General features: G+C 31.0%; 2 protein-coding genes across 3 annotated transcripts in view; one reads left to right on the forward strand and one right to left on the reverse strand.

Annotated features, from left to right (window-relative positions):
- Positions 1-24,371, forward strand: LOC129915229 (solute carrier organic anion transporter family member 4A1). The gene is made up of 7 exons (XM_055994708.1): positions 1-560; positions 14,824-15,128; positions 15,324-15,498; positions 18,826-18,928; positions 22,863-23,777; positions 23,841-24,023; positions 24,086-24,371. The coding sequence occupies exons 1-7, from the start codon at positions 230-232 to the stop codon at positions 24,369-24,371; spliced, it is 2,298 nt and encodes a 765-aa protein (XP_055850683.1). The 5' UTR covers positions 1-229.
- Positions 1-24,755, reverse strand: part of LOC129913026 (phospholipase A1 member A-like) — a 43,352-nt gene that overhangs the window by 10,225 nt on the left and 8,372 nt on the right. The window contains exon 1 of one of the 2 annotated variants that reach the window (XM_055991367.1): positions 2,052-2,165. The exons of the other annotated variant lie outside the window; for it this stretch is intronic. The gene's annotated coding sequence lies outside the window, so the exon portion shown is untranslated. Of the gene's footprint in view, positions 1-2,051; positions 2,166-24,755 lie in introns of those variants that run through there. 2 annotated transcript variants of the gene reach the window in all.

The following is a 24,755-nucleotide window of genomic DNA, read 5'->3' on the forward strand; positions in this document are numbered from 1 at the left end:
GGAACTCGGTTCAGTTTAGTGGTACCTTTTTCTCAAGCCACCGAAGTCGTACAACTTGACCGACCGACGGTTGATATTCAAATAAAAAAAAAAAATCATTTATTTATCATTTATTGTTTGCATAACAAATGCTGACGTAGAAAATTTGTAGCAAAAATTTAATTCTTTAAATTAGATAAAAAGTGATCATTATTTGTGTGTTTTCATTTTTCTAAGACAAGACAACGCAATGTCTTCTTCATCTACTATTGAAATGAATGGAAATTGCAAGACGACAACCAATAATGGTGGTTCTGAATCATTTAAAAAAATTCTCGATATTCATAATAATTTAAATCGATCAAATTTTAATAACAATAATAAATGTATTGTGGCATCATCATTGGATAGTGAAAAGGATGCATCCGGTGGTATTTCAGCAACAACAATAACAACAAATAGTGAACATAAATTTAGTGATAAAGTTTTTGGTTGGGGTAAATTTCAACCGAAATTTTTACAACGTTTTTGTACTGCGAAATGGGCATTATTTTGGCTATGCTGGGGTGGAGCTATGCAAGGTAGGAAATTTTTCCATAGAAAAATATGTATAAAAAAATTACAAAAAAAAAAAAACACAAAGATGTAAAATTTTGAAGAAATTATTTTTGGAACAAATTGTACTATCTTGTTTTTTTTTTTGGAAAACCAAAAAGCAACAATTTACATATATTCCCAAAGAAAATTGGACTTTTTGTTTAACAAAAATTGTGTGAAAGATTTTTAATGTTTTTGTTAAATTTGTATTAATTGCATTGAAATTCAGTTGGCTTGCGAACGATGTTCAAAAATAAAATAATTTTAAGATATTTTGTACGAAAATTTTTTTATGAAAAATCTAGTTTCAATATGCCGTCGGTAAATACTTAACGAAAAAATTAAGACACAACGAATTTCAATGACTTTTTCAATTGGTTGCTGTTAAAAAATAAATTTAAAATTTACTTCGAAAATGTTTATGCGTTGTTTATACACCAATTTGCAAAAATATTTTCAGTTTAAACCTCGCTCAAAATTGTGTTAAGTTTTCTACTTGTTCAATATGATAAAATTCAAAAATAAAAAAAAATTAAACTTTTATTTACATAAGCAATTGAAATATAAAAATATAACTGTTTGACAAAATGTTCAGGTTAGAAACAAAACCAATTTTTTTTATCAATTTTTGGAAAACGAAATCGAATTATTCATAACACGTTTTGTAGAGCTAGTCGCACTGATTACGAAACGGTATTTAAAAAGTCCCTAACACCCCCAAAATCTGGAGTTAGGGGCAAAAACCCATTGAAAAAAATCTAGCTTCGTCAAATTTTTACCCATTTTCGATTTTTTTTACAGTTTCTGATAGGAGATAAATATACCTTTTGAACAATGTATAAAACATGTAACTCGGTTAAACCACCTAGAATTTATAAGCTGTCAAAGTTCAAAAATTCCATTTTTTTCGTCATTTACCCAACTTCGACATCAAATTAAAGTATATATTTTCACAACAACATGCTATTTTAAAAATATATTCTAAAATAGTATTTATTTTCCTTAGAAAAAAAAAATTTACGATTTCAACCCAGATACAGAAATTCGAACTTTTAGGTATAGAACAAAAATGTTGTTTTGGCAAGTAGTAGGATAACTTGGGCCAGGATTTGATAACGTCAGGATTTGATAACGGGTTTTTGTAGTAGAGTTGAATACCTACAAACATTTTTTTCTTTGGGAGGGGGGTCTATCTCCCCCTATTTAGGTGGGAGGGACAGTTTTCTAAAAAAAAATTATCAAAATAAAAAAAAAATTATTAAAAAACAACGGCAACACTTACAGTAATAAATGATACCATTTCCGAAAGGCAAAATTGAATATTTATTTCTAATTTTTAAATCAATATATTATAACCAAAAGTTTTTGAAATAATCGATTTCAAAGTTAAAAATAGGCGAAAAATTTTTTTTTTAAACTCATTTTATACTATTTTTTTTTCCAGATTGGAATTTTAATAAAAAAAAATTACTCACACAGAAAACTGCCTCAATTGATTCCTTATCGAACCGTGAAAACTATATGATTCTACGTCTTCTAGTTTTTGAGAAAATTGAAAAATTATTTTATCAGATTTTTCTTGTTTCAAATTTTTTTTTGTTTTTATTTGTTTTTATTTTTCAATATTCTCAAAAACTAGAAGACGTAGAATCATATAGTTTTCACGATTCGATAAGGAATCAATTGAGGTAGTTTTCTGTGTGAGTAATTTTGTTTTTATTAAAATGTACCTAAAGTGTACCTTTCATACAAAAGTTTCGAGGTCTACCAATTATCACGAAAAATATTATATTAAGACAGTGCGAACATGTTGTGAATTTATTTTTAAAGAATCAAAGTTATGTTCCAATAGCAATCCTCGATTGGAGCTTCAAATTTTTAGACAAGTTGTTTAAGTCACTTAAGGTCAATTTTTTCACTCTCCATTATAGGTACCACCATTAAAAATGAAAATCTGTCAAATAGCATACAAATTTTTAAAATTTCTCGTTCTAAATGTGGACTTTAAAATTAATAAAGAATGAATAAAATAAATTGGGCTTTAGAGAACGAATTTAATGCTTCCTTAAAACAAATCTTTGCTTTGCTATTTTACTAAATTTTCTTTTTTAAACCAAGTGTACGTGTGACGTTATTGGGTATTTTTTTAAATTTTACTTTTAAGTCTAGTATGTAGCTGAAGCGAAACGAAAAAAATTTTAAGTTTCCAAAGTCAACAGTGAACATGTTATGGAAAAAAAGGAACATAAGTACCATCGGCATCGAATATTATTTCAAAAATATCATAATGTAAGTTTTTAAGCAAAAACATAAAAAATAAAATGCACGACTGGGTCGCACGAACTTGCTCTTGGAGTTAAAGTTGCTTAAATTTTTAAGACTTTTTATATAGAAATTTGGAAAAAAAATAAAATTCGTTAAAAAAAAAATAAAATAAAATCTGAAATTAAATTGCCCTCCAAACCAAGTATGCAGTTTTGATTAATATATTAACGTGCATTTTTAGAAAAAAAATTTTCAAAATCGTTAGAGCCGTTTTTTAAAAAAACAATTTTTTATAAATAATTTTTTGGAAAAAAAGTTTTAAAATAAAATTGTAATGCCATTTTGTAGAAATCACTAATCAACATCTAAAAACAAAATTTCAAAAAAATTCAATGTCCCGTTTTCGAAAATTTGATTTTTCAAAAAAAAAAAATTTCAAAATTTTTTTAAAAATCCAAAAATAATTTTTTTGGAAATTTAATTTTTGGTTTATATTTAAATTATATAAATGCTTCTTCACAAAAAGTTTCGTTGAAATCGAAGAAGCACTTTCGGAGATAATCGGATTTGAAAAAAACGGTTCTATGGCAGGTACCGTTAATAATGATTTTCAAAAAAATTTTTTTTCATTGAAATATAGACCTTAGCTTAAAACTAACATTTTAATTTTTTAAACAAAATCGTTGGAGCCGTTTTTGAGATATTTCAATTTTACCAAAATCGATATATGACAAGTACCGTTATTTTTGGTTCAAAAAAATTAATTCCAAAAACCCCTCTGGAGAGTCGGCAAATAACGCTACATACCAAGTTTGACATTAATCGGTCCATCTGTTTAGGCTGTAGCTCCTAATACAGACAGACAGACAGACAGACAGACAGACGGACTTCCGGGACCCACTTTTTTGGCATTGTCTACCATCGTAATGTCATGGAAAAATGTTATCTCAACTTTTTTTTTTGTACGAATGCATAACTTGATATACAGGGTGTCCCAAAAGTAATGGATCAAACGAAATATGCTAATAGGCCAACTTAAGGGCTCTCAGACTTTGGTAACTTGTTCATCCCAAATCCTTACGGTTTTCAATTTAATGCATTTTTTTTGAAATTTCGAAAAATCCCGACTTGGCAACAGTATTTTGCTTCCTCTGCCCATAATTGATTTTTGTTTTTTACAATTCTTTCACTAAAAAATTGCCTAATAATAAGAAATAACTAATTAATCAAAATATTTTTTATTTCATATGCCATTTTGCTGCAAATTAATTAACAGTTTCATGTTTTATAAAAACTCAATTTCTTACTTTTATTTAAGAGCATCATCCCGAAAAAAATTTGTATGGTGTGACACTGGTTTATTATTTTAAAAACTTGCCGTGTTATTGCAGTTTTCAAAAATGTATAAAAGTCTCCAAAGTTGAAATTAGAACGAAAGATATTACAATTTGAATGCAACAAAACAGGGGTTTTCAGAGCAAAATAACAAACAAAAATCGAGTCTTTTATTCAAAAATAAATAAACAAACAACAGTCGAGAAAATGTGTTTATTTTTCTTTGTTATTTTTCTCTGAAAAGCCCTGTTTTGTTGTATTCAAGTTGTAATATCTTTCGTTCTAATTTCAACTTCATAAACTTTTTTACATTTTTGAAAACTGCAATAACACGGCAAGTTTTTAAAATAATAAACCAGTGTCACACCATACAAATTTTTTTCGGGATGATGCTCTTAAATAAAAGTAAGAAATTGAGTTTTTATAAAACATGGAAATGTTAATTAATTTGCAGCAAAATGGCATATGAAATAAAAAATATTTTGATTAATTAGTTATTTTTTATTATTAGGCAATGTTTTAGTGAAAGAATTGTAAAAAACAAAAATCAATTATGGGCAGAGGAAGCAAAATACTGTTGCCAAGTCGGGATTTTTCGAAATTTCAAAAAAAATGCATTAAATTGAAAACCGTAAGGATTTGGGATGAACAAGTTACCAAAGTCTGAGAGCCCTTAAGTTGGCCTATCAGCATATTTCGTTTGATCCATTACTTTTGGGACACCCTGTATAGTACCTATATCGCAAGTAAAAAATTGAATTTCGTTCAAAATTTCGTTGTGCTATTTTCGTATGGAAAATTTCGTTTCGCTTCAGCCACGTACTAGTCTATCAAAAAAATCTATTTTCACTTTGTTAAAATTCAAATAAAGCATTGGGTTGCGTCTACTTAATTTTCTAGTTATAAAAAAAAACTGTTGAATATCATACCTACGAAAGTGTATAGGTACCTTTTTTTATTTTTCAAAATCGTTACAGCTGCTCTTTTTTAAATTAGTTTTTTAATAAAGATTTTTTTTATAAAAGTTGTATGCCATTTTTGCAAAAAAATTCCTCTTGTGAGTACCATCGCGTTATATTATCAAAAATAATAATAACTTAAAAATTTTTTCTTAAATAAAAAATATGTTTGTTTTCGAAAAAGATTACATTATTCAAATAGACGATTTTTACAACGTAATAAGCATAATTATCATTTCTAATAACAATCGTAGGAACAGTTTTTGAAAAAAAAAAAAAAAAAAAGGACAAGACCCTGACAAAATTTATTAAAGTCATACTGTAGTATTAATAAACGTTGTTGAACTTAATACAACTGTTTAAATTTGGAAAACGTGTTCAAAAGTTTTATTCATTGTTGTCTTATAGCAGCAGCCAAATTAAGACACATTTATACATAATTAGTAGGTATTATAATCTTGAACATTTTATTTTTAATAAGTTCATAAATTTTTCGAAAAAAAGGATAAAATTTACAGTGTATCAACTGCGACTCATCTGTTTCGCTTGTGTTTGACATTTAACTGAAATTCGATTCGATATTTTTGCAAATAGATAAAAATCATTTAAGCTATGGTTTGAATGAATCGATGAAAAAACCTATAACCTACAATAAGAATAAATGAATCTGTGGTCGAATCACCGCACACGATTACGATCATACGTGAACGTTTTGACTATTGCTCTCTCTATTTATTCAGTAGAAAAAGATAGGGACACATAGCAACCATACGTTAACGAACGTATGCCGTAGTTCGACCCCTCTGATTTAATTAAAGAAAGTTGAATAACGAAAATACTCTTGAATGTCATGTTTCGTTTCTAAACCATGTACTTTTCTTGTTGTTTTAGTTAAAACGCAAAAGAAGATAGTTTTACGTCTTTGGGTGATAGAAAAGAAAGTACATGTTACCACTACACTTCTTTCCACAAAAACTAGTTATCTCTGAACTACCATTTTCGACGGTTTGTTGTAATTTTTTAGTATTTTGCAATTTCAACAAGATACTTTAACTTTTAAACTATGTACTGAAAATGTTAAATCAAATTGGGCGCCATATTTAGATTTAAAATTATTTAATTTTCGTGGTAGAAACAAAAGAATGTTATTTTTAAATTAGTCTAAAGTCGTAAAGTGTCATAAAGATGTTTTTAAACTCAAAATGCTCTCTAGTTGGGCGCCATTTAATTCCTTTTGTTGAAAATACTACTGTTATCAGATACCCTTTTAATTCATCATTCATACAATTAACTTAACACTGATGTTTCCTGACACATATTTAAATATGAATTTTAATATCACAAAAATTCTTCAATCAAATTTCGAATAATAAAAAAAAAAAAAACATACCTACATGTAAGCCACCTGATTATCAACAGTGGACACAGTTAATCGCCTCCATTCCACAAATGAAACGTTATAAATATTAATACCACTTGCACGTGGTATCGTTTATCATTATTATTTATATGAACCAGGGCGTCAGGACAAACACAATAAGAGTTGAAGCCCATAAAACATAACTCATTTCCTGCACAATAAATATTGTGTTTTCATTGAGTGTAAAAAAAAACGACTCTTTAGTATTATTTCGCGCGACTAAAGTCCTATTGTATGTATATTTTTGTATTATAACAAAACCGCAATATGAAATTTCTTTGTCCTTTAAGGGCAAAAGCAAAAACAAAAACAAAATACTTCCTAGAGAGGCGCGTGCCACCACCAACAGCCATAAGTGCAACCACTTAAATCCCAAAACGAGAGCCCCGAAACCTTATGCTGAGCCATTTAATGGATTTCCATGGATTCAAAAAAACCCTACTACACATATCGCCCATATCATCAGGGATACGATACGAGATTCACTGCACCGAGAAATGTGTAGAGATTTCGTTAGTAATTAATGCACGCAGGCATCTGTTGCTAGGAGTTGCTCGTCCTCGCACCATCAACTGGTTCTCTAGGACGACGACGACTGACGACAACGACACGGACGATTCGTAAAATATTATTGCTGCCAAGGACAACCGAACCAACCGAATACCGAACCAACTGAAACTGAATTGCGTGCGTGAATGCATTTTGTGTGACACGTGATCAAATATCAAAGTGTTATTTTCACAGGGGGAAGGACTTGTTCCTCTCCCAATCCCCAGCAATATTGGAATAACAATATAGCCAACAGCAGACGCAGAGTATTAAGAATGAAAGGATTGCGAAGGACATGGGTGCTGCTTGCTGGTGGTGCGATATCATTTTTGCTTCAGCACGCAACTTAAAAAGGATTTATGTGTGTTGGACAAGACACTTGTAATTGAAACGGTATAGAGATATGAGAGGCATATCATTTTGGAAAACTTAAAACCCTCTCTGGCTGACTGACTGGCGTATAGAGAAAAGTGCAAGCCAAGGGTGATAGAATTTTAAATAATTGACATGAATTTTGCTGAAGGACAATTAAACGAATTTAATTATGATACGTTTGATGTTATCCAAATTGAAGAATGAAGAAAATTAAATAAATGAACGTTACCGTTTATGCATTCAATTAAGGCTTTTGAGATAATACTCTTCGGTGACATGCAGGCTCGATACATTGACTTGGATAAGAGTTAGTTAAGTCATAAATAGAAAAAGATTTCGTAACTTGGGACAACTTTTTTTTGGCGAGAATTGGCTGGTTACCAGCTTTAACTAAAACTACAATATCTTAGTCTTAGGCGATTTACCAGATTTCATTTTGATTAACCAGGATCGGCAGCGATTTAATTGTACGACTTCGATTAATCGATTTACTAATTTCAGTTGCGATTATCCAGATTCGGTTGCGATTTACCAGATTCGGTTGCGATTTACCAACTTTGTTTAAAAATTAGCACTTTGCTGCGATTTACGATTCAGGTGCGATTTACTAGTATCGTTTGCGATTAACAGTTTCGGCTGCGATTTACAAGTTTTCAACTGCAATTTGCAAGTTTTCTTTTTCGGTTTGGCGATTTACCATCTTAGGTTGAAATTTAGCTGATTCAGCTGCGTTTTACCATTTTTGGCTATGTTTTATTAGTTTCGGTTGCTATATACTTGTTTTGATTTCAATGTATCAGTTTTAGCTAGGATTTACAAGTTTTCAGCACCGATTTGCAAGATTTTGATTGCGATTTACCTTTTTTCGGCTGCGATTTACTAATATCGGTTGCGATTAATAGATTCAGCTGCGAATTACAAGTTTCCAGCTGCGACTGGCAAGTTTAAATTTAGCATAGTTTTAAATTTAGCATTTTCGGCAGCGATTTACCATTTTTGATTACGATTTACAGTGTCGGTTACGATTTTAATACCAGTTCTGGCTGCGAACTATAAGTTTTTGGCTGCGACTTACCAGTTTGGGTTGCGATTTATGATATTACCAATTTTGACTTAAAATTAGAAAGCATGAGGCCACTAATGGTGAAGTCTTCTTCGCCTTGGCTTTACTATAATGCCAACTTTCGCCAAAAATTTTTAGTCAACCATCAGCAGAATAGCTATCAAAACCCTTCAACACGTATTTTGACAGTTTCAAATTATCTTTCAAACTCCTTGAAACAATTCTCATTGCAATCTTCAACAAAACTAAAAACACCTTTTATTTCTGCCACATTAGACAGTGAGTGAAATAATGAAGACCCAAAAAACTTTAACCTCTAAGTAGCATATCACCTCGATTAAAGCAAATCAACTTGTAACTTCTTTTCAAACTCTCATTCAATAATACGGGCTATAACAATTCACCTCAGAGAAAGAGTGGCAAAAAATAAAAACAAAAAAAAAAATCCAAACGCAAATAAAAGTATCTTCGCTCTCAAAAAGTATCATCTTTGCCTTCAAGAGTAAAAAAAAACTATTGAAAGGATATTGAACGCCTTTGCTTTTTTGCATCCTTAAGCACTTTACAATACTATGGTTAGGGTGTTTGGTGTTGGTTTTGGTTGGGTTGGTTGGTGATGGTGGTCTCCTTGAAGGCAGACACAATGCTTTTGCTTATATCCTTTTTCTCTTGTTGAACAAAATCACCGATTACTCAATGATGCAATGAAGAAGGAATTCTTCTTCTTCGGCAAATGTCACGTAGCGCGTTTACATAAAGTGCATTCATTGGCAAAAAAATTAAAAAAAAAAAAAAAAAAAACAGGGGAGTTTAGACGGAATCCTGGAATATTTTTTTTCATTTCTATTTATAAGTTTTAAGAAAATATCCTTAAAAAATGTGGAAAGAGGCCATAAATTCCAACGAAATTGTTTTATTTTTTTCTTTCAAAAATTATTATCCGAAGGTGTGCTCGTAAGTACAAGGAATGATTAACTGCTTATACGTGACTTGTTGATTTGTATGAATTTTGTTCTTATTTTTTTTTCGTTATACATAATACCTACCTATTTTTGCTGAGCTTTTTGTATTGTATTATCTTGGCTGCTTTTATGATGTAAGGGGAAAATAATTTAGTCCCTTTTGTCATAAATTATATCAACTTTTATTTTTTCTATTCTTCTTATAATTGAATGTTTGTAAGAAAACATAAAGGTTTCTTGAGAGTTTTCCTTGTAAAAAAAAAATAAATACATATATGAGGAAATATTTGATATAGAGATAAAGCAATTTTCTTTTATAACAATACTTACGTAAGTAATGTTTTGATTAAAAGAAGGAATACAACATTTAAAAGTATTATTTGGAGGTTTTAAGAACTCGCTCTTAAACATTTAAAAATATTAAACCAGTTAGAATAGGCGAACAATAACAAAAAAAGAAAAAAAAAATAGTTCAATCATGAAAAATCCTGAAGTTACCACTAAGCCGCTAATTGTGTATATTTGTATATCTTGAAAATAAAAGATTTTAGACAAAAAATATGTTCCACAAACTTGTAGCTGAGCATATTTTACAAAAAATTGTTCTCTAAAGTTTTCTTGTACCAGTCACCGTTTAGAAGTTATAACACTCATTTATAAATAAAATAAATAAAATTGGGCTGCCCTGAGGGACGCCAGAATTGACACATAATTGATTCGAATACACATTACAAAATACTAGTTTGTAGATTGAGAAGAGGCGCGCAAAAGAGAAAAAGATGAAACAAAAATCATGAACTTTTTTGAGATTAAAGTGTGGGAACAACTTTAACTTTTCATTAATTCCATGTGTTGAGAATTTTCTATATTTTTTGCAAACCATATTTCTGGCTATAATTGACCCCAAAATAGTCTATAATTTTATAACCAGCAGGTGTGATACATTTTCTTTTTATGAAAATTGACAATACTTATAAGTTTTTGTCCCCGCAAATTGATTTCCTAGGTTTTTTTTTTATATTTTTAACTTGAAAAAGCAATTTATTGTAACAATGCGTCAAAATGGTCGATCATCTACCACCCTTCGACTTCTCTGCATAATATCCTTTTATGGGACAACAAAAAAACATGACCACACACCATCATGCATCATTCCAATAAAAAAAAAAATGCGGGGATGTTTGCCTTTTGTAACCATCACCCATCGCAACTATTAAAACAACTTAAGTGGGATGTTATTTCAAAAGAAAGTAAGAGTAGGTATCCTTCCCTAAGCGTTGAAGCAAACATCACTAGCAAAATAGAGATGAGGGTAAGAAAAAAAAAAAATAAATAAAATGTTTACATTGTCGATAATTTAATAGCCACCAGTGTCAAGTGATTTTTAGATCAAAAAATTTGTCATATAGGGGTTGACTGTCTGTCATGTCAATTTTTAGAATTATCCTTGTTACATAGATGAGGATTGTTATGGAAAGTGATTGGTATCGAAAAACAATTTAACTTCTTATTTGTGATTTACTGATGATGGCTTTTGATGGCCGTTTAAGAAATTGAACTTATGTTATCTTTTTTTTTATTTGTTTCCTTGTTTGGGAAATTTTTCGTTTAGGGATTGATTGATGGATAATGAGGGATGCTGTTGTGACTTTTAAATAGTATGCATTTAGTCATTTGTGTTTATTCATGCAATTTGGAATAACCAAAAGGTTCTTGATACTTGTAACAATTAAGAGATTGTAATCAATTTTATTGAGGAATACTTCAGATACTAGATAAAAAGATGTTCTTTTGTGAACATTTATTAGATTTTTATATTATTTAAGGTTGATCATTTGGTCTTCAGCTCCAACCAACTTACATTTCAGACTTTTTAAAATATTTTTTCTGTTATGATCCGGTAAGATTTTATAACAATGCCTTTATAAGGTCTTAAAGAAGCTAAAATGAAGCTTTATCAAAGCTGTCACTTTTGACAGAAGAATAATATAAACCATAAAATATTTCTTTTTACTTAAGTACTTTTATGATTTCATTTTGTTAAAAAAATACATTTTTCATGACTTTCATGTTTATGTATGTATTTTTGAATTTGCAAAACAAAATCAAATGCAAATATCAACTTTCCGTAAGTTCTAAGCTTACAGACTAACAATAATATATACTTCTAAAGAGGTTGTAAAAATGGTAAAAGTTAGAAAAGGAAATTGCTCCTGAGGGAAACTTTATAGAAATCATAACCTGTCAGACTTAAATTTTCCCGTTGTTGACAAAGTTGTTTTCATTGGGCAGGTTCAGAAACGTTAGGCACTAAATATTTAGGTAATTTCTCGGTTTCTGATGGGTCAACTGTCAACAAAAAAATTCTTCCAATTTAGGTAATTTTATTGGAAAGCTAACTGGAAAGTTTGGCAAGAAAATTTACCCTAAAAATTTAGGAAAGTTTTTTTTTGTCAAAATGACAGCTGATTGCATTTATTTACAGAATTACGTTAACAGAATTGAATCTATTTGTGTGAACAACGAGTATAAAGTTTATTTTCGGTTATAATTAATATTATTTATTTATTAAAGTAAAGTGAAATTTGGTGTCTGCTCCATGCGATCTTTAAAATTCTTAAGTAAATTTCGAAGTTTGACAATAAAATCATATCCAAACTAATTTAGTCAATTTACTCAAATTTCCGTTCAAAAAATGACATTCCCCAAAAAATTTAGTACCTAATATTTCCTGAACGTTCCCATTATCTAGTTGCCTGACTTTTAATTTGTTTCCAAAAAAAAAAAAAAAAAAAAAATTGTAACAAAAATACTGTCAAGTTGTCAGCCGTGTAAATGAGGAATTAGAATTAATTAACAATTTCGATTTATTAGTTCTGTTTGTTTACTTTTTTTTCATAAATAATTTTTTGGAATTCGAACAACTTTGGGCTAAAATCTGGGAAAATTGATACACATTAACAATATGAAAAATAACATAGAATTAATTTCTTTGTCTACCAAATATAAGGTAGCTATTTCATCGACTTCACAACTCAGTAGTCCATTACTCTCGTTCCAAAAAATAAACATTAAAATCGTCAGCCCTTGTTCATATTTCCAGAAAAATGCCTTTCAATACGAAAGTTATATCTCATCTTTTATCTTACAACACCGATCCACTTTAAATCACAGTTGACTTTTCAAATTGCCCAAAGGGACACTTACATATACAGCTTAAACACTAGCCTTTCATCCAAATGACACACATTTACTATATTTCCTTTCATTGCTGCATTCCCGTTCGGGGAATCCTTCTTCATCGCATATTCTGACTAAATGTGTATATAATCGGGCTTGGATGTTCCTCCAGCAGGACATCCCGTAACTTTTATTTTGTAAACAAAGTTACCAGGTTATCCTCTTCTCTTTTATCTCACTCTCTCTCTCCATATTTCTCCCTTTTTCATGATAATATTGACCATTCGTTGTTGGTCTAATTTATCAGAAATATCTTTTTATCCATGCACAGCTCATGCTTATCAATCACATTTTCACCCACTGATTTATTGGTCACTGAGACCTCTGCTGGTGAGAAAAAAAAAAAATAAAAAATACTGACCAACAATTGGTAAACGGAAAATAAAATATTATATAGGTTGGTATTTATTTTTAAAAAATAAATGTCCCATCAGAGTTTATATAGAGGAGATAAATGGCTAGCAGATCTGAATTTATGGCTTATAGTGAAGGTGTGCTTGAGTTTTCGCTCTGTTCGCTCGCTCTGCTGTCAGCAAATTAATCTCTTGGAAACGAGTATGGCGCGTACATATTGAGCTTTACAAGAGTTTTCTGTCAAAATACGCAAAATAAAAAAAAAAAAAACCAGAGCGCATGTTGGATGTACAGGGGGTTTTAATAAATACGATTTCTTTAAAAATAAATCAATCAAGTACGATTCACAATCAGTAGTTGTCATTGTCAGCTGCTTGGGTATTCAGATCTTTGCTGTCAACTTGGTGTGACACATGGCATCGTCAATCACGATCCCCAAGATCTTATAAATAGCGAGAGTTTGCAACTAACAATTGCTTCAATAAAGCTTTACACAAGCTAAAAGAGCATTTCTGTAAGGTTTTATAGAAGTACAATTCTTGGTTTGGTTATTTTTTTCTTTTAAACCTGAAACACCCTGCTGTGTGAACACTACTTTCACATGCTTAATCGGATTGTTTGCAGCGAGCGGGTCGAAATAGTTCCGGTATCTTTATGCCATGACTACGTTAATCCGCACCAAAACAAATGACCAACAAAAAGAATTTTGTGTGTTTTTTGTGCTCAGATAACGCCACCCACGCGTCACATTATTCAATTTAATCACGCTTCTAGGAATACCCGGTACCGGTATAGAGGTTTCGTTCATTCTATAAATTTTACTTTTTGTCCATCTTTTGATTCAAATTGATCATAAATGGTTAAATAAAAACAAAAAAAAAATAAAACTTTTGGTATTCTTGACATTGGTGGGTTGTATGCTATATCCAACACAGTATAGTCTTTTAAAGACCGCAACAAAGATTGTCTCTCTCTTTTAAATTCAATAATTGCTTGTAATTGTGGTGTCGGCTACGAACGGTAGCAACGAGCAATGTGTTAGTCACACGTCTCAAATTAAAGGAAGATTTAATGGTATTCTTTTTTGTTTGTTGAAAATTGATGACGAAGAGGACTAATATTATGGGGGCTTTGTTAGAATCAAATGAATGATTTATAGTTATTTAATGAATCTTCCAAGAATGTTCCGCAGAGTGAATCACTTAACTTTTTTATCAGTGAATTCTTTTGTATTCGTGTAGGTTTTACATTAAAATATCAACAAGCTCGTACGACATTAACTTATTTAACATTTATTCAAATGCGTGTCTTTAAAGTTGGGTTAATATTGTCTATATTACCATGCAGAACGACTGACAGCTGTCAGAAGTAATTTTAACAGTCTGATTCTCTTTCACAGTTACAACTTGTGAGAGTCATTAAAATTGCCAAAGCTTTGATCTCCTAAAGATATACTTGTATAGATCACAATCACAACTGACATAAAGAAAAATTTCAATTGCTTCTTTAAAGCTTTACAGAGGCAATTGCTGATATAAGTAGGTTGAGTTCTAGATGACTTTCAAATAATATTTTTAGCCCCCCAAAAAAAAATTATATGTAGAAAAATTAAACTTGATCTTGGAATCAAACTTAACCAACATTTTAACGCACATTTATAAACTACTATATCCAACAACATATCACAATAATAATACTCCTTTTTTTTTTATTATTTTTTGACAGGTCTCATAGTGAATGGATTCATCAACATCTCAATCACAACAATCGAACGTAGATTTGGCTTACGCTCCCGTCAGACAGGACTTGTTGCCAGTGGCTATGACATTGCATCTTTCATATGTCTTGTTCCCGTTTCCTACTTTGGTGGTCGTATTGGAGCTTCAAAACCTCGCTGGATAGCATGGGGCATAATTCTAATGGGTTTCGGGTCAATAGTATTTGCATTACCACACTTTATAGCAAGTTCTTATAAAGCTACATTTGCCGAAGATAACACCTGTCAAAATGACAGAAATTCAACCGTTGACGTTAGTATAAATGCTTAAGGCGGTGTTCACATTGAACTCAAAAAGAATGTTTTAAAAAGATTCCACAAATTAAAAAAAAAAATTCTGGAATGAGGAAGCAACACAAATTCGTCAAAATGAGTCCAATGCGAACACCGTCTTAAACTCACAAAAGTTCCGTTTGATTCAAATTTTAAATACTTTCTCCTTATTTAGTATTGCAATGAAGAATTTACATCGAATTCGTTGGAAAAGGAGAATCTTTCATGGAGTGTTTGGTTCTTTTTTGCTGCACAACTATTACATGGCGCTGGTGCTTCACCATTGTTTACACTTGGCGTTACATATATCGATGAAAATGTCTCCAAGAAAATGTCATCCGTTTACTTAGGTAAGAGAAAATGTCTACAAAAGAGGTCTCTGATATCACTTTATTTATATTGTTTTCACTTTGTAAAGTTTCAAAACAAATAATAAAATAGAAGTAAGCGTTTTCTTCCGTTCCGCACAGTTTATAGTACATTTTCAATATGAAGAGAGGCAGGGTTTTGATTTTGTTAAACGTCTGGGGCTTGGATAAATAAAATCCTTCGTCATCATCAATCATCCATCCGTATCCTTTAGTAGTGTATCTATAACGGTGGCTGGGCTGATGGTTCAATATCAAATACCAAAATGTAATCAAACAAGATGTTATTAGATGCCGATATAAATTTTTTTTGTCAGAAAGGGAAAGTTTTCACAAAGCAAAAGACGACAACCCCAAAGTTCTCTCTATTTAGTTTTGTAAAATGACAAAGATCTTTCTCATTCGGTAGTGCTAGTTGGGGGTGTTCGAATCGAAGGATTCTTGTTTACATCCAATATCTTGGTGACCTAGTTAAATATCATTCGCCTTTTTGCATTGAGTCTTTTCTGCATGTCTTCTTGGTGGTTCTTCTTTTAGTTGGAATAGAAAGTTATATACTTCCAGATAAGAACAACCGACACGCCATGGAGCAAAAAAGGAGATATTAGAGGGAACAGAGGTTTTTGTGAAAATTTATTGTCTCTTGTCAGACAATTGCGATTGGAGCTTAAATTTTATAGACAATACTTTGGAGAGTGTGAGGGACATATCGGAGTAGTAAACAATTGGAAAGAGATTTACAATTTATTAGCAAAAATGGGGATGGTTTGCTGTATATGATGTTGGGTCGATCTCGATGTGGCAAAGGATTTGTTTCGGGCGACGCATTTTCTTTTGTCTTTATTAAAAATAAAAAGGGTAGTTTTTGTTTACCTAGACAACTTGATTCGATCCTAGCAGAGGAGTTCAAAACCACAATAAATTTAAAATGTTATCTCATAAAACCATAGCACATTGACGGGGATTATTATTAAGTCAAAAAAGGGATTCTGGAAGAGACCAAGCAACGAAACGGGACAAGATTGGTTTTGTTGGGTGTAAGATGGGTTTTATTGATTTAAAAAAAAAAAAAAACAAAAGAAGATATGGTTAAATATGGGTAAAGGGTTTTCATTGCGACCTGTCGCTTTAGTCAAATATATAATCCAATTAGCAAGTAATGGAGATTAATTTCCGGATTGTGGATTCAAAGTGTCAATATCAATTGAAATTGTGATTGGAAAACTTTGGGAATAAGAAGTTTTGTAAAGAATTTTTAGTGCAGATATCTTCGGACTCAAGCTTCGAAACAAGTTTTGGTTTTAAGATATGAGTTCAGGGTGAACAGACCTATCTTTTAGGTACAAAAATCATAAATCTATTTTTTTTTTCTTTTTATTAAATTATCCCACGCCTCTTTCCCCCCCAGATACCGCACGCGCTGGGGTCCATTTACACCGAGTATGATGGCACTTGCGGTGGCTAGTCATATCGGCACTTAAATTAGAGTTTTTTGAAGAAAAAAAATAAACACGAGATAAGAGCGGGGCTGCTTATTACAAGCAGATACAAAATGTAAAAATAAATATGTATCTATATGGGAGCATGGGGAAACATACAACCATATAGAAAAAAAATTAAAATAAAGTATTAAATAAAGTTAAAATTTAAAAATAAGTAAAAAAATTAAAAAAGTGTAGAAAAAAAAACAATAAATAAAATAAAAAAGCATGCTTAAGCACTTGTTAGATCAGTAAAAAAATAAAAAGTCCAGTTTCAGTTTCTCTTTTACTATTTCACTATTTACTAATCTTTACTAATCTTTAGGTCCAAGAGGGCTATGAAATACCATATAGTAGGTTTTTCTGTGTGATCTTGCTGTTATTACAATCAAAAATATTACAATTTTTATTAACATTCCTTAACATTCTCGTAATCGGTTCATTTTTGCCATAATCAGTTCTATGAAGAGCTTGATGAAATTGCGGGGTCGTTCTGAGAGAATAGGAACTTACGTTAAAACTAATTTGCTCAAGGATTTTCAATAAAAATCCCTGGTCTAAAAAATGCGTTTTTCAAAAATTTAATTCAAATCCTTCGAGTTAGATATCAAAAGAAAGGTCTTTTCAAGCTCTATTAACTGAGTTATTTGCAATCAAAATATTTTTTTTTATCCTTAAAGACCATCACTTTCTTGACAAAATTTTGACTGAAATCAATATTACTTAGACTATTACAAAATAATCTACAAATTCGAAGAGGTTTCATTATTTTTTTTAATCAAATCATTATAATTCAAAATTAAAAAAAAAAAATGTTACGCATACGCCACAGTGACCAATTACGTTTGAAATTGATACAAGCAATTGATAAAGCTGAAATAAATAAAATGCACGACTGGATCGCAGGAACTTGCTCTTATTGTTCAAAGTACATTAAAATATTAGCTAACCGTTGGACATTTTTATCGATTTTGTTCGATACCAGAAAAAATTGAAAAAAAAATTAGGTAGGTATTTTCAAAAAAAAAAAATATTTCTTTTGTTCCAATTTTTCTGAAAATTTGAATACATAGAGTAATTCAGAATGATGTCTGTAAAGTTTAAAGAAAATCGTTTAAGCCATCAACGAAATACACGTACGTAAAAAACCAAAATATCAGTTTTCGAAAAAAATGGCAAAGCCTATTTTTTGAGCAATGAGCTTTTGTTAGAAAAACGTTAGAGCCATTTTCAATAAAATGCCACAACTCGTAAAATTTGTATGGGAGGTACAAGTTCCAACCTTGAAAATTACGAAAAAATCATCTGTACCAAATTTCGTACCTCGATCTGTCTGTACGTTACTATGCTTTAGCGGGTTTTATCGTAGCTTCAAGGGTAGCAAAGAACAGTCACTCCAAAATCCTATGTTTTGAACCCCTTTTTCGATTTTCAGTCTTCACAGTTATCATTCAATCTAGTGTGGAGAAAAGTCGATGAGCCTTACACATTCACATTATTTAGATGACTTACTTATTTTATTATCTTTTTTTTTTATTATTAGGACGCATGTTATAAAAAGTCTTCATACGATTATACTCGTACGCTCAATTTACTTAGTTGTCTCATAAATCCTTGCAAATCCCAACATAATAGAACTTCCATTACAAAACAAGTCAGTTAAAAAAAAGTCCCATTTAACCTCCCTTTTTCTGACAAAATATTGGCATGGTTGGCCATCAGCAGCGTTTCTATAATAGACAAAAACATTTATAATATTAAAACAGTTCTCTATATTTAAGCAATCTCATTTTTTTTTCTGTTCTTTTCTTTTTTTTTCTTCCTACAGGAATCTACTACACCATGGCTGTAATTGGCCCTGCTATTGGATATGTTCTGGGTGGACAACTTTTACAAATCTACACGGATTTCTTAACAGTTGATTCAGCAACGTAAGTTGAGTCAATTTGTCATTTTCTTAAAATTAATTGAAATAAATGAAATACAAATCCACTACACATTTTTTACAACATGATCTCTGTTGTCTGTTCTTGCTTAAATAAAAAGAAGGACATTTATATGTCATATACATATCTATTAATAAAACACTGGTAAGAATAGGTATGGTTTCTAGAGAAATTTATTATGAAAAAAAAGCTAAATCTCATCTGTGGTAATAATAAACCGTGTCAACCAACTAAGCTTATAGCTGCTATATCCATCCACCAGGAGGCTAGCAATCTCATAGGAAACACCTCGTTGTTTGTTGTCTTTGTTGTTATTGTATAATGCAACAGGAATTTCTTATTCTAGAAGGATAACATGCACAGAGGGTGACTGAAAATAATAACACATTAGCGCGGCAGTTTTTGTTGTTTTTTTTTTGTTTTTTTTTTTGGAATGCTTGGTGTATATTGAGGGAGCAGCTTCGCGCAGTCATCCTTCTTTTATTTATTGCTATGGTGATCCTTAGGTATTTTTACACATTTCCACCTGTAAAATAGGAGGAATATTTTCTTTTCTTTCCTGGAGCGTATATGGTGTATATTCTTGTATAAAATAATATAAAGGATCATCTGGGGGGTTCACGTTTAGTTATTTGTAAATATTTGTAGAAAATCCTGCAGAGGGTACTTAAATGGCGGCAAGGATAATCTAATGACGTAGAAAAAATACATTTCATTGCGAAATAAAAGGGATATATGCAAACCAAAACATAGAACATTTTTTTTTTTGTTTAAGATAAGAGATTCTCATTTCATTTAATTGAATTTTTTCGTTTTTTTTATCAAGGATTAAGGAATGAATATGGTTTTGACTGCAAGACTTAAGTATAAACGTTCAATTTGTCATCGAAACAAAAAATAAATGAATCATTGGCATTTTGGGACCAATTTATAGATTTTATTTTTTTTTTTTTTTTTTTATTGAGATCTAAAACGCAACCTAGGACCTTTACAGATCATCAAAGAGGTCACTAAGTTAATGTAAAAAGTTCGACTTAAATACAAAAAAAAATGTATTATAAACTAAAGTTAATTATTATATGAATAGCAAAAGAAATGTATACATAGGTATAAAAAATTCAAAAAAAATTCATGTACAACTTTTGCTTTATAAAATATACTGTATAATAAATTAAATTATAATCGCTCATGCTTGCTTAGCCCTAATTTATCAATTCAATTCAAAATTTTTAGAAGTATATTAAAAAAAAAAAAAAAAAAAAATAAAGGAATAAAATAGCAAAAAAAACTTGTTTTAGCCAAAGATGTAGATATGCCAAGAAAAAGCAAATTCAATTATTGTGGGTGTCTTGGAGGAACAGACTAATATCTTTTTTAAAAACATTAATTGATTTAGAAATATTTCTGATATGATCAGGCAAAGAGTTCCATAATTTGGCAGAACGCACCATGAAGGAACGCGCCATAATGTTAGTTCTATGTGGAGCTGTATTAATATTCGTTGGATGAAGTCGAAGTGCGCTAAACGTAATGCTGTTGAAGATATATGAAGGAGTTTTAGTTTTAATAGTTTTAAAAATTAAAATCATTGAACGCATTTTAATAAAATTTTCAAAAGATAAGCCAAGAAACTTAGTTACAAGTTCACTAATATGATCAAACCTTCTTTTTTTAAAAACATACCTCACAGCAGAGTTAAAGCAAAGTTTAAGTTTATTAAGTAAACTCAAATTGCAGCCACTATAAACTTCACAGCCATAGAGTAAGAATGGAAAAACGAGGGCCTTGCATAACTTCCAGCGAACCTTGAGAGGTAAATAATCGCTTATCGAATATAGTTTTCTTAATGTGAAAGTAATTTTTCTGATTAAGCTGTTTACATGAAATTCCCATGATAATTTTTCATCCAAATAGAAACCTAGTACCTTAACGCTATTTTCATATGGAATTATATTGCCATCAAGATTCAGCAAATTTAATGAAACTGGATTCAAAGAGGTTCTGAAAACAATAGATTTTGATTTTCCAGCGTTTAAAACCAAAGAATTTTCCTTGGCCCAGTTAAGTACCATATCAAAATCGAAAGAAAGTTCTGTTACACACCTGTTTGGATCACTCAGCTCAGTGGAATGTAGCATCTGTACGTCGTCGGCGTATATAAAAACAGAACTATGTTTAACAACCGAAGGCAAATCATTAACAAACATTGTGAAAAGCACAGGGCCCAAAATCGATCCCTGGGGAACGCCCCGGTGGAGGGATAAAAATGACGAAGTTTCCATGTTCACGTTTACAGCCTGGCTTCTCCCATTAAGAAAGGAAAATATAAGATTACATGCCATCGTAGAGAAACGAAACAGTTTCTTAAGTTTAAGACAGAGAATGTTATGATCCACACTATCGAAGGCTTTACTAAAATCGAGAAGGAGAAGAATAGATACCATTTTCTTATCTAAATTTTGTCTTATATTATCCGTTATATTAGTTATGGCTGAAGTCGTACTGTATCCCTTGCGAAAACCGGACTGGTTCTTGAAAAAATTATTAGATATAAAATTATTTTTCAAAAGTTGATCCTTTATAACTCTTTCACATACCTTGGAGAGTGCTGGCAGAATACTAATAGGCCGAAAATCTGAAGGTAGAACAGGCTTTTTGTTCTTCGGCACTGGACATATTCTAGCCGTTTTCCAACCCGAAGGAAATTTTGAAGTTGTAAGAACAGAATTAATGAGAAAAAGAAAATGTTTGCCGAACGCTGGAAAAATTAGTTTCAGAAATTTAATGGGAATTCCGTCAGTTCCAACAGCATTTGATTTTATAGTAGAAAAAAAAAACACCCTTTCAACTAATTTATTTTTATAAAAACTCTTTATTCTTGATTTCTATACCAAATGCAACTTTTTAACCAAATTTCATTAGGGTGACCCATCAATCAATGTTTTCACTAAAAAAAAACACCCTTTTAGCCATGATATTCTTATAGACACTTTAGATTCTTGTTTACAGTCTCAAAAGTAACATAATTGCTGAATTTCAATACGATACCAATATTATTACATAGTTTTTTAAATGTACCCAAATTTTCTCTATATGTACCTAAAAAAACACCCTTTCACATGAAAACTTATTTTATTCGTAGTTCCCATGAGAAAGACAACATTTTTAATAAATTTCGTTAGGGTACCTTTTATAACTTTGAATTTATCGCGGATTTTCCTTATTTCCTAAAAAAAAAACACCCTTTCACCCGAAATATTTTTAAAGACTGCTTAGATTCTTGGTTTTTGTTATAAATGAAACATTTGTACCAATTTTCATTGGTGTAACATTTTTGTCCCAGTTTTTCGGTTCCAATTCCGAATTTCTTCATTTCTTAAAAAAAAAAAAAACACCCTTTCACTCAAGATAATTTTGTAGACTATGTAGATTCTTAGTTCTACAAACAAAACTTTTTGACAAAGTTTAAAAATTAGGAAAGTTTATGTTAGCTGTTATGATACCTTTCTTACACATATCTCAACCCCTCAAAAAAAAAAAAAAAAACCCCTTAAACTTTATGTAGGTATTTCTTGTTTCTGCTTTATCTTAAACCTTCATACCGAATTGTATCATGTTTTTCACATGGGTTTCGGTTATATTTTACCTGTTAAAGTAAAAAAACAAGCACTTATGTTTTTTTATTGACAATAACTTCTTTAAGAGCAATCGTACTAACTTTATTATAATGTTATTAAATTCAGCATAAAAAAATACCCTAAAAACATGTGTCATATCATTATATTCCACTAACAATTTTTTATCTTTTCCGCAAAAAACACCCTTCCACCCAATTTTTTACAAACTTTTCTGATTCTTTGGTTCTTATTCCAAAATTTGAACCATGAACTTATGTAATTTTTCTTGAATGTACTTTCAGATTGGGTTTGACAAGTCTCAGCAAAGTATGGATAGGTGCTTGGTGGATTGGCTTCTTCTTTGCTGCTCTCGCCTGTGTTTTACTATCAATTCCAATTTTTGGTTATCCTAAATCACTTCCTGGTTCTGAAGAAATCAAACTAGAAAGAGTATCCGAAGCTTATAATGGAAAATCATCTGAAAAAGACAATCAAAGTTTCACCAAACTACGGGAACTTCCAAAAGCCTTATTATCACTTCTTCGAAATCCAACATTTTTCTTTCTTAATTTAGCTGGAGCCTCAGAGGGTCTTGTTATAGCTGGATTTTCTGCATTTTTACCCAAAGAAATTGAAAATCAATTTAGTATTTCACCAATTTGGTCAGCATTGATAATGGGAATTATTGTTGTGCCAGCAGGTGGCGGTGGTACATTTTTGGGAGGATATTTGATAAAGAAATTCGATTTAGCTTGTGCGGGTATAATTCGAATGTGTTTAATAGCAACAACGATTTCGGCATTTTTTACTATGAGTTTCTTGTTGTCATGCAAGAATTTAAGTTTTGCTGGGGTAACATCGGCATATAACGGTATTGAAACGTCAAATGGCAATATGGACTATGCATTTCAATTGGAGGACACATGTAATAGTGGCTGTCATTGTAGTCGAATGAATTATGATCCGATTTGTGGATCAGATGGGGTAATGTACTTTAGCCCCTGTCATGCTGGCTGTCAGCAAGAACGGGCTTTTGGTGAATCAAAAATCTATCTAGACTGTGACTGTATTAAGGCACCGGAAAATGCAACTTATGAAGCTATAAATACAATGTGTGAATCAGGCTGCTCACATTTATGGTATTTTGTCTTTTTCTGTTTTATTCTGATGCTTTTTACGTTTCTGGCAACGATGCCTGCACTAGCAGCAACATTGAGGTAAACAAAACAGGCCCTTAATATGTCCCCTATGGCTGGCCTAATTCTGTGTTTTTTCTTCAGATGTGTTCAAGATGAACAACGCTCGTTTGCTTTGGGTATTCAGTGGATTAAAGTTCGTCTTTTGGGTACAATTCCTGCACCTCTGATTTTTGGATCGCTTATTGATGAAACATGCATTTTATGGAAGGAAACTTGTGAAGAACATGGTGCATGTCTTGTTTATGATAACAACAGCATGAGCAGGTGAGAATGTGGTAATCATCAACAGGTTGTTTATTTACATTAATTTCATTTCAATATACCAGGTCAATGTGGATTCTTGCACTCACTGGAAAAATATCATCGGTTTTGTTTTTCTTTGGCGCATGGTGGTTCTACATTCCACCCAAAACTGTAAGCGACAACAATGGTGGGGGAGTATGTAATGCTATTAACAGTGACAACAATAGCCATGATGATGTCTGTTATGAAGAAGAAGAAAGTCAGTCACAACATTACGAGCAACAAGTGCATTCATCCATTGAGGCAGATTTTATGAATGAAAATTCACAGCATGCGCAGAAACATGCAAACAGTAGCGGCCGATTTTAAGTGTTTTTTTTTTTATAATTTTTTGTTTATTTTGATGGAAGATTTAAAGTTTTTGATTATTTTCGTAAGATACAATTAAAATTCAAAAGAGAAAAAAAGAAAATTAAGAAAACACTGCCATTTTCTAATTAAGATGTGCCCGATTAACTATTTTACTTCCATAAAGCTTTACAAAATATACTGTAAGTTCTGTAAAGCTTTATAGAAGCAAAATTTTGGGTTGGATACTTTTCCTGCATTGTGGGATTTTAAAATAGCTATACATTTTAATTGTGATGATTTTTTTGTTTTAGATATTAACTTATAAAACTCAACTGTACTCTATTATGTGTTAGATTTTTAAGATTTTTAAAAATTCTGTCATAAGTGTAATACCTACTATAT

Source organism: Episyrphus balteatus, chromosome 3 (genome assembly GCF_945859705.1).
Source record: "Episyrphus balteatus chromosome 3, idEpiBalt1.1, whole genome shotgun sequence".
Taxonomy (NCBI): domain Eukaryota; kingdom Metazoa; phylum Arthropoda; class Insecta; order Diptera; family Syrphidae; genus Episyrphus; species Episyrphus balteatus.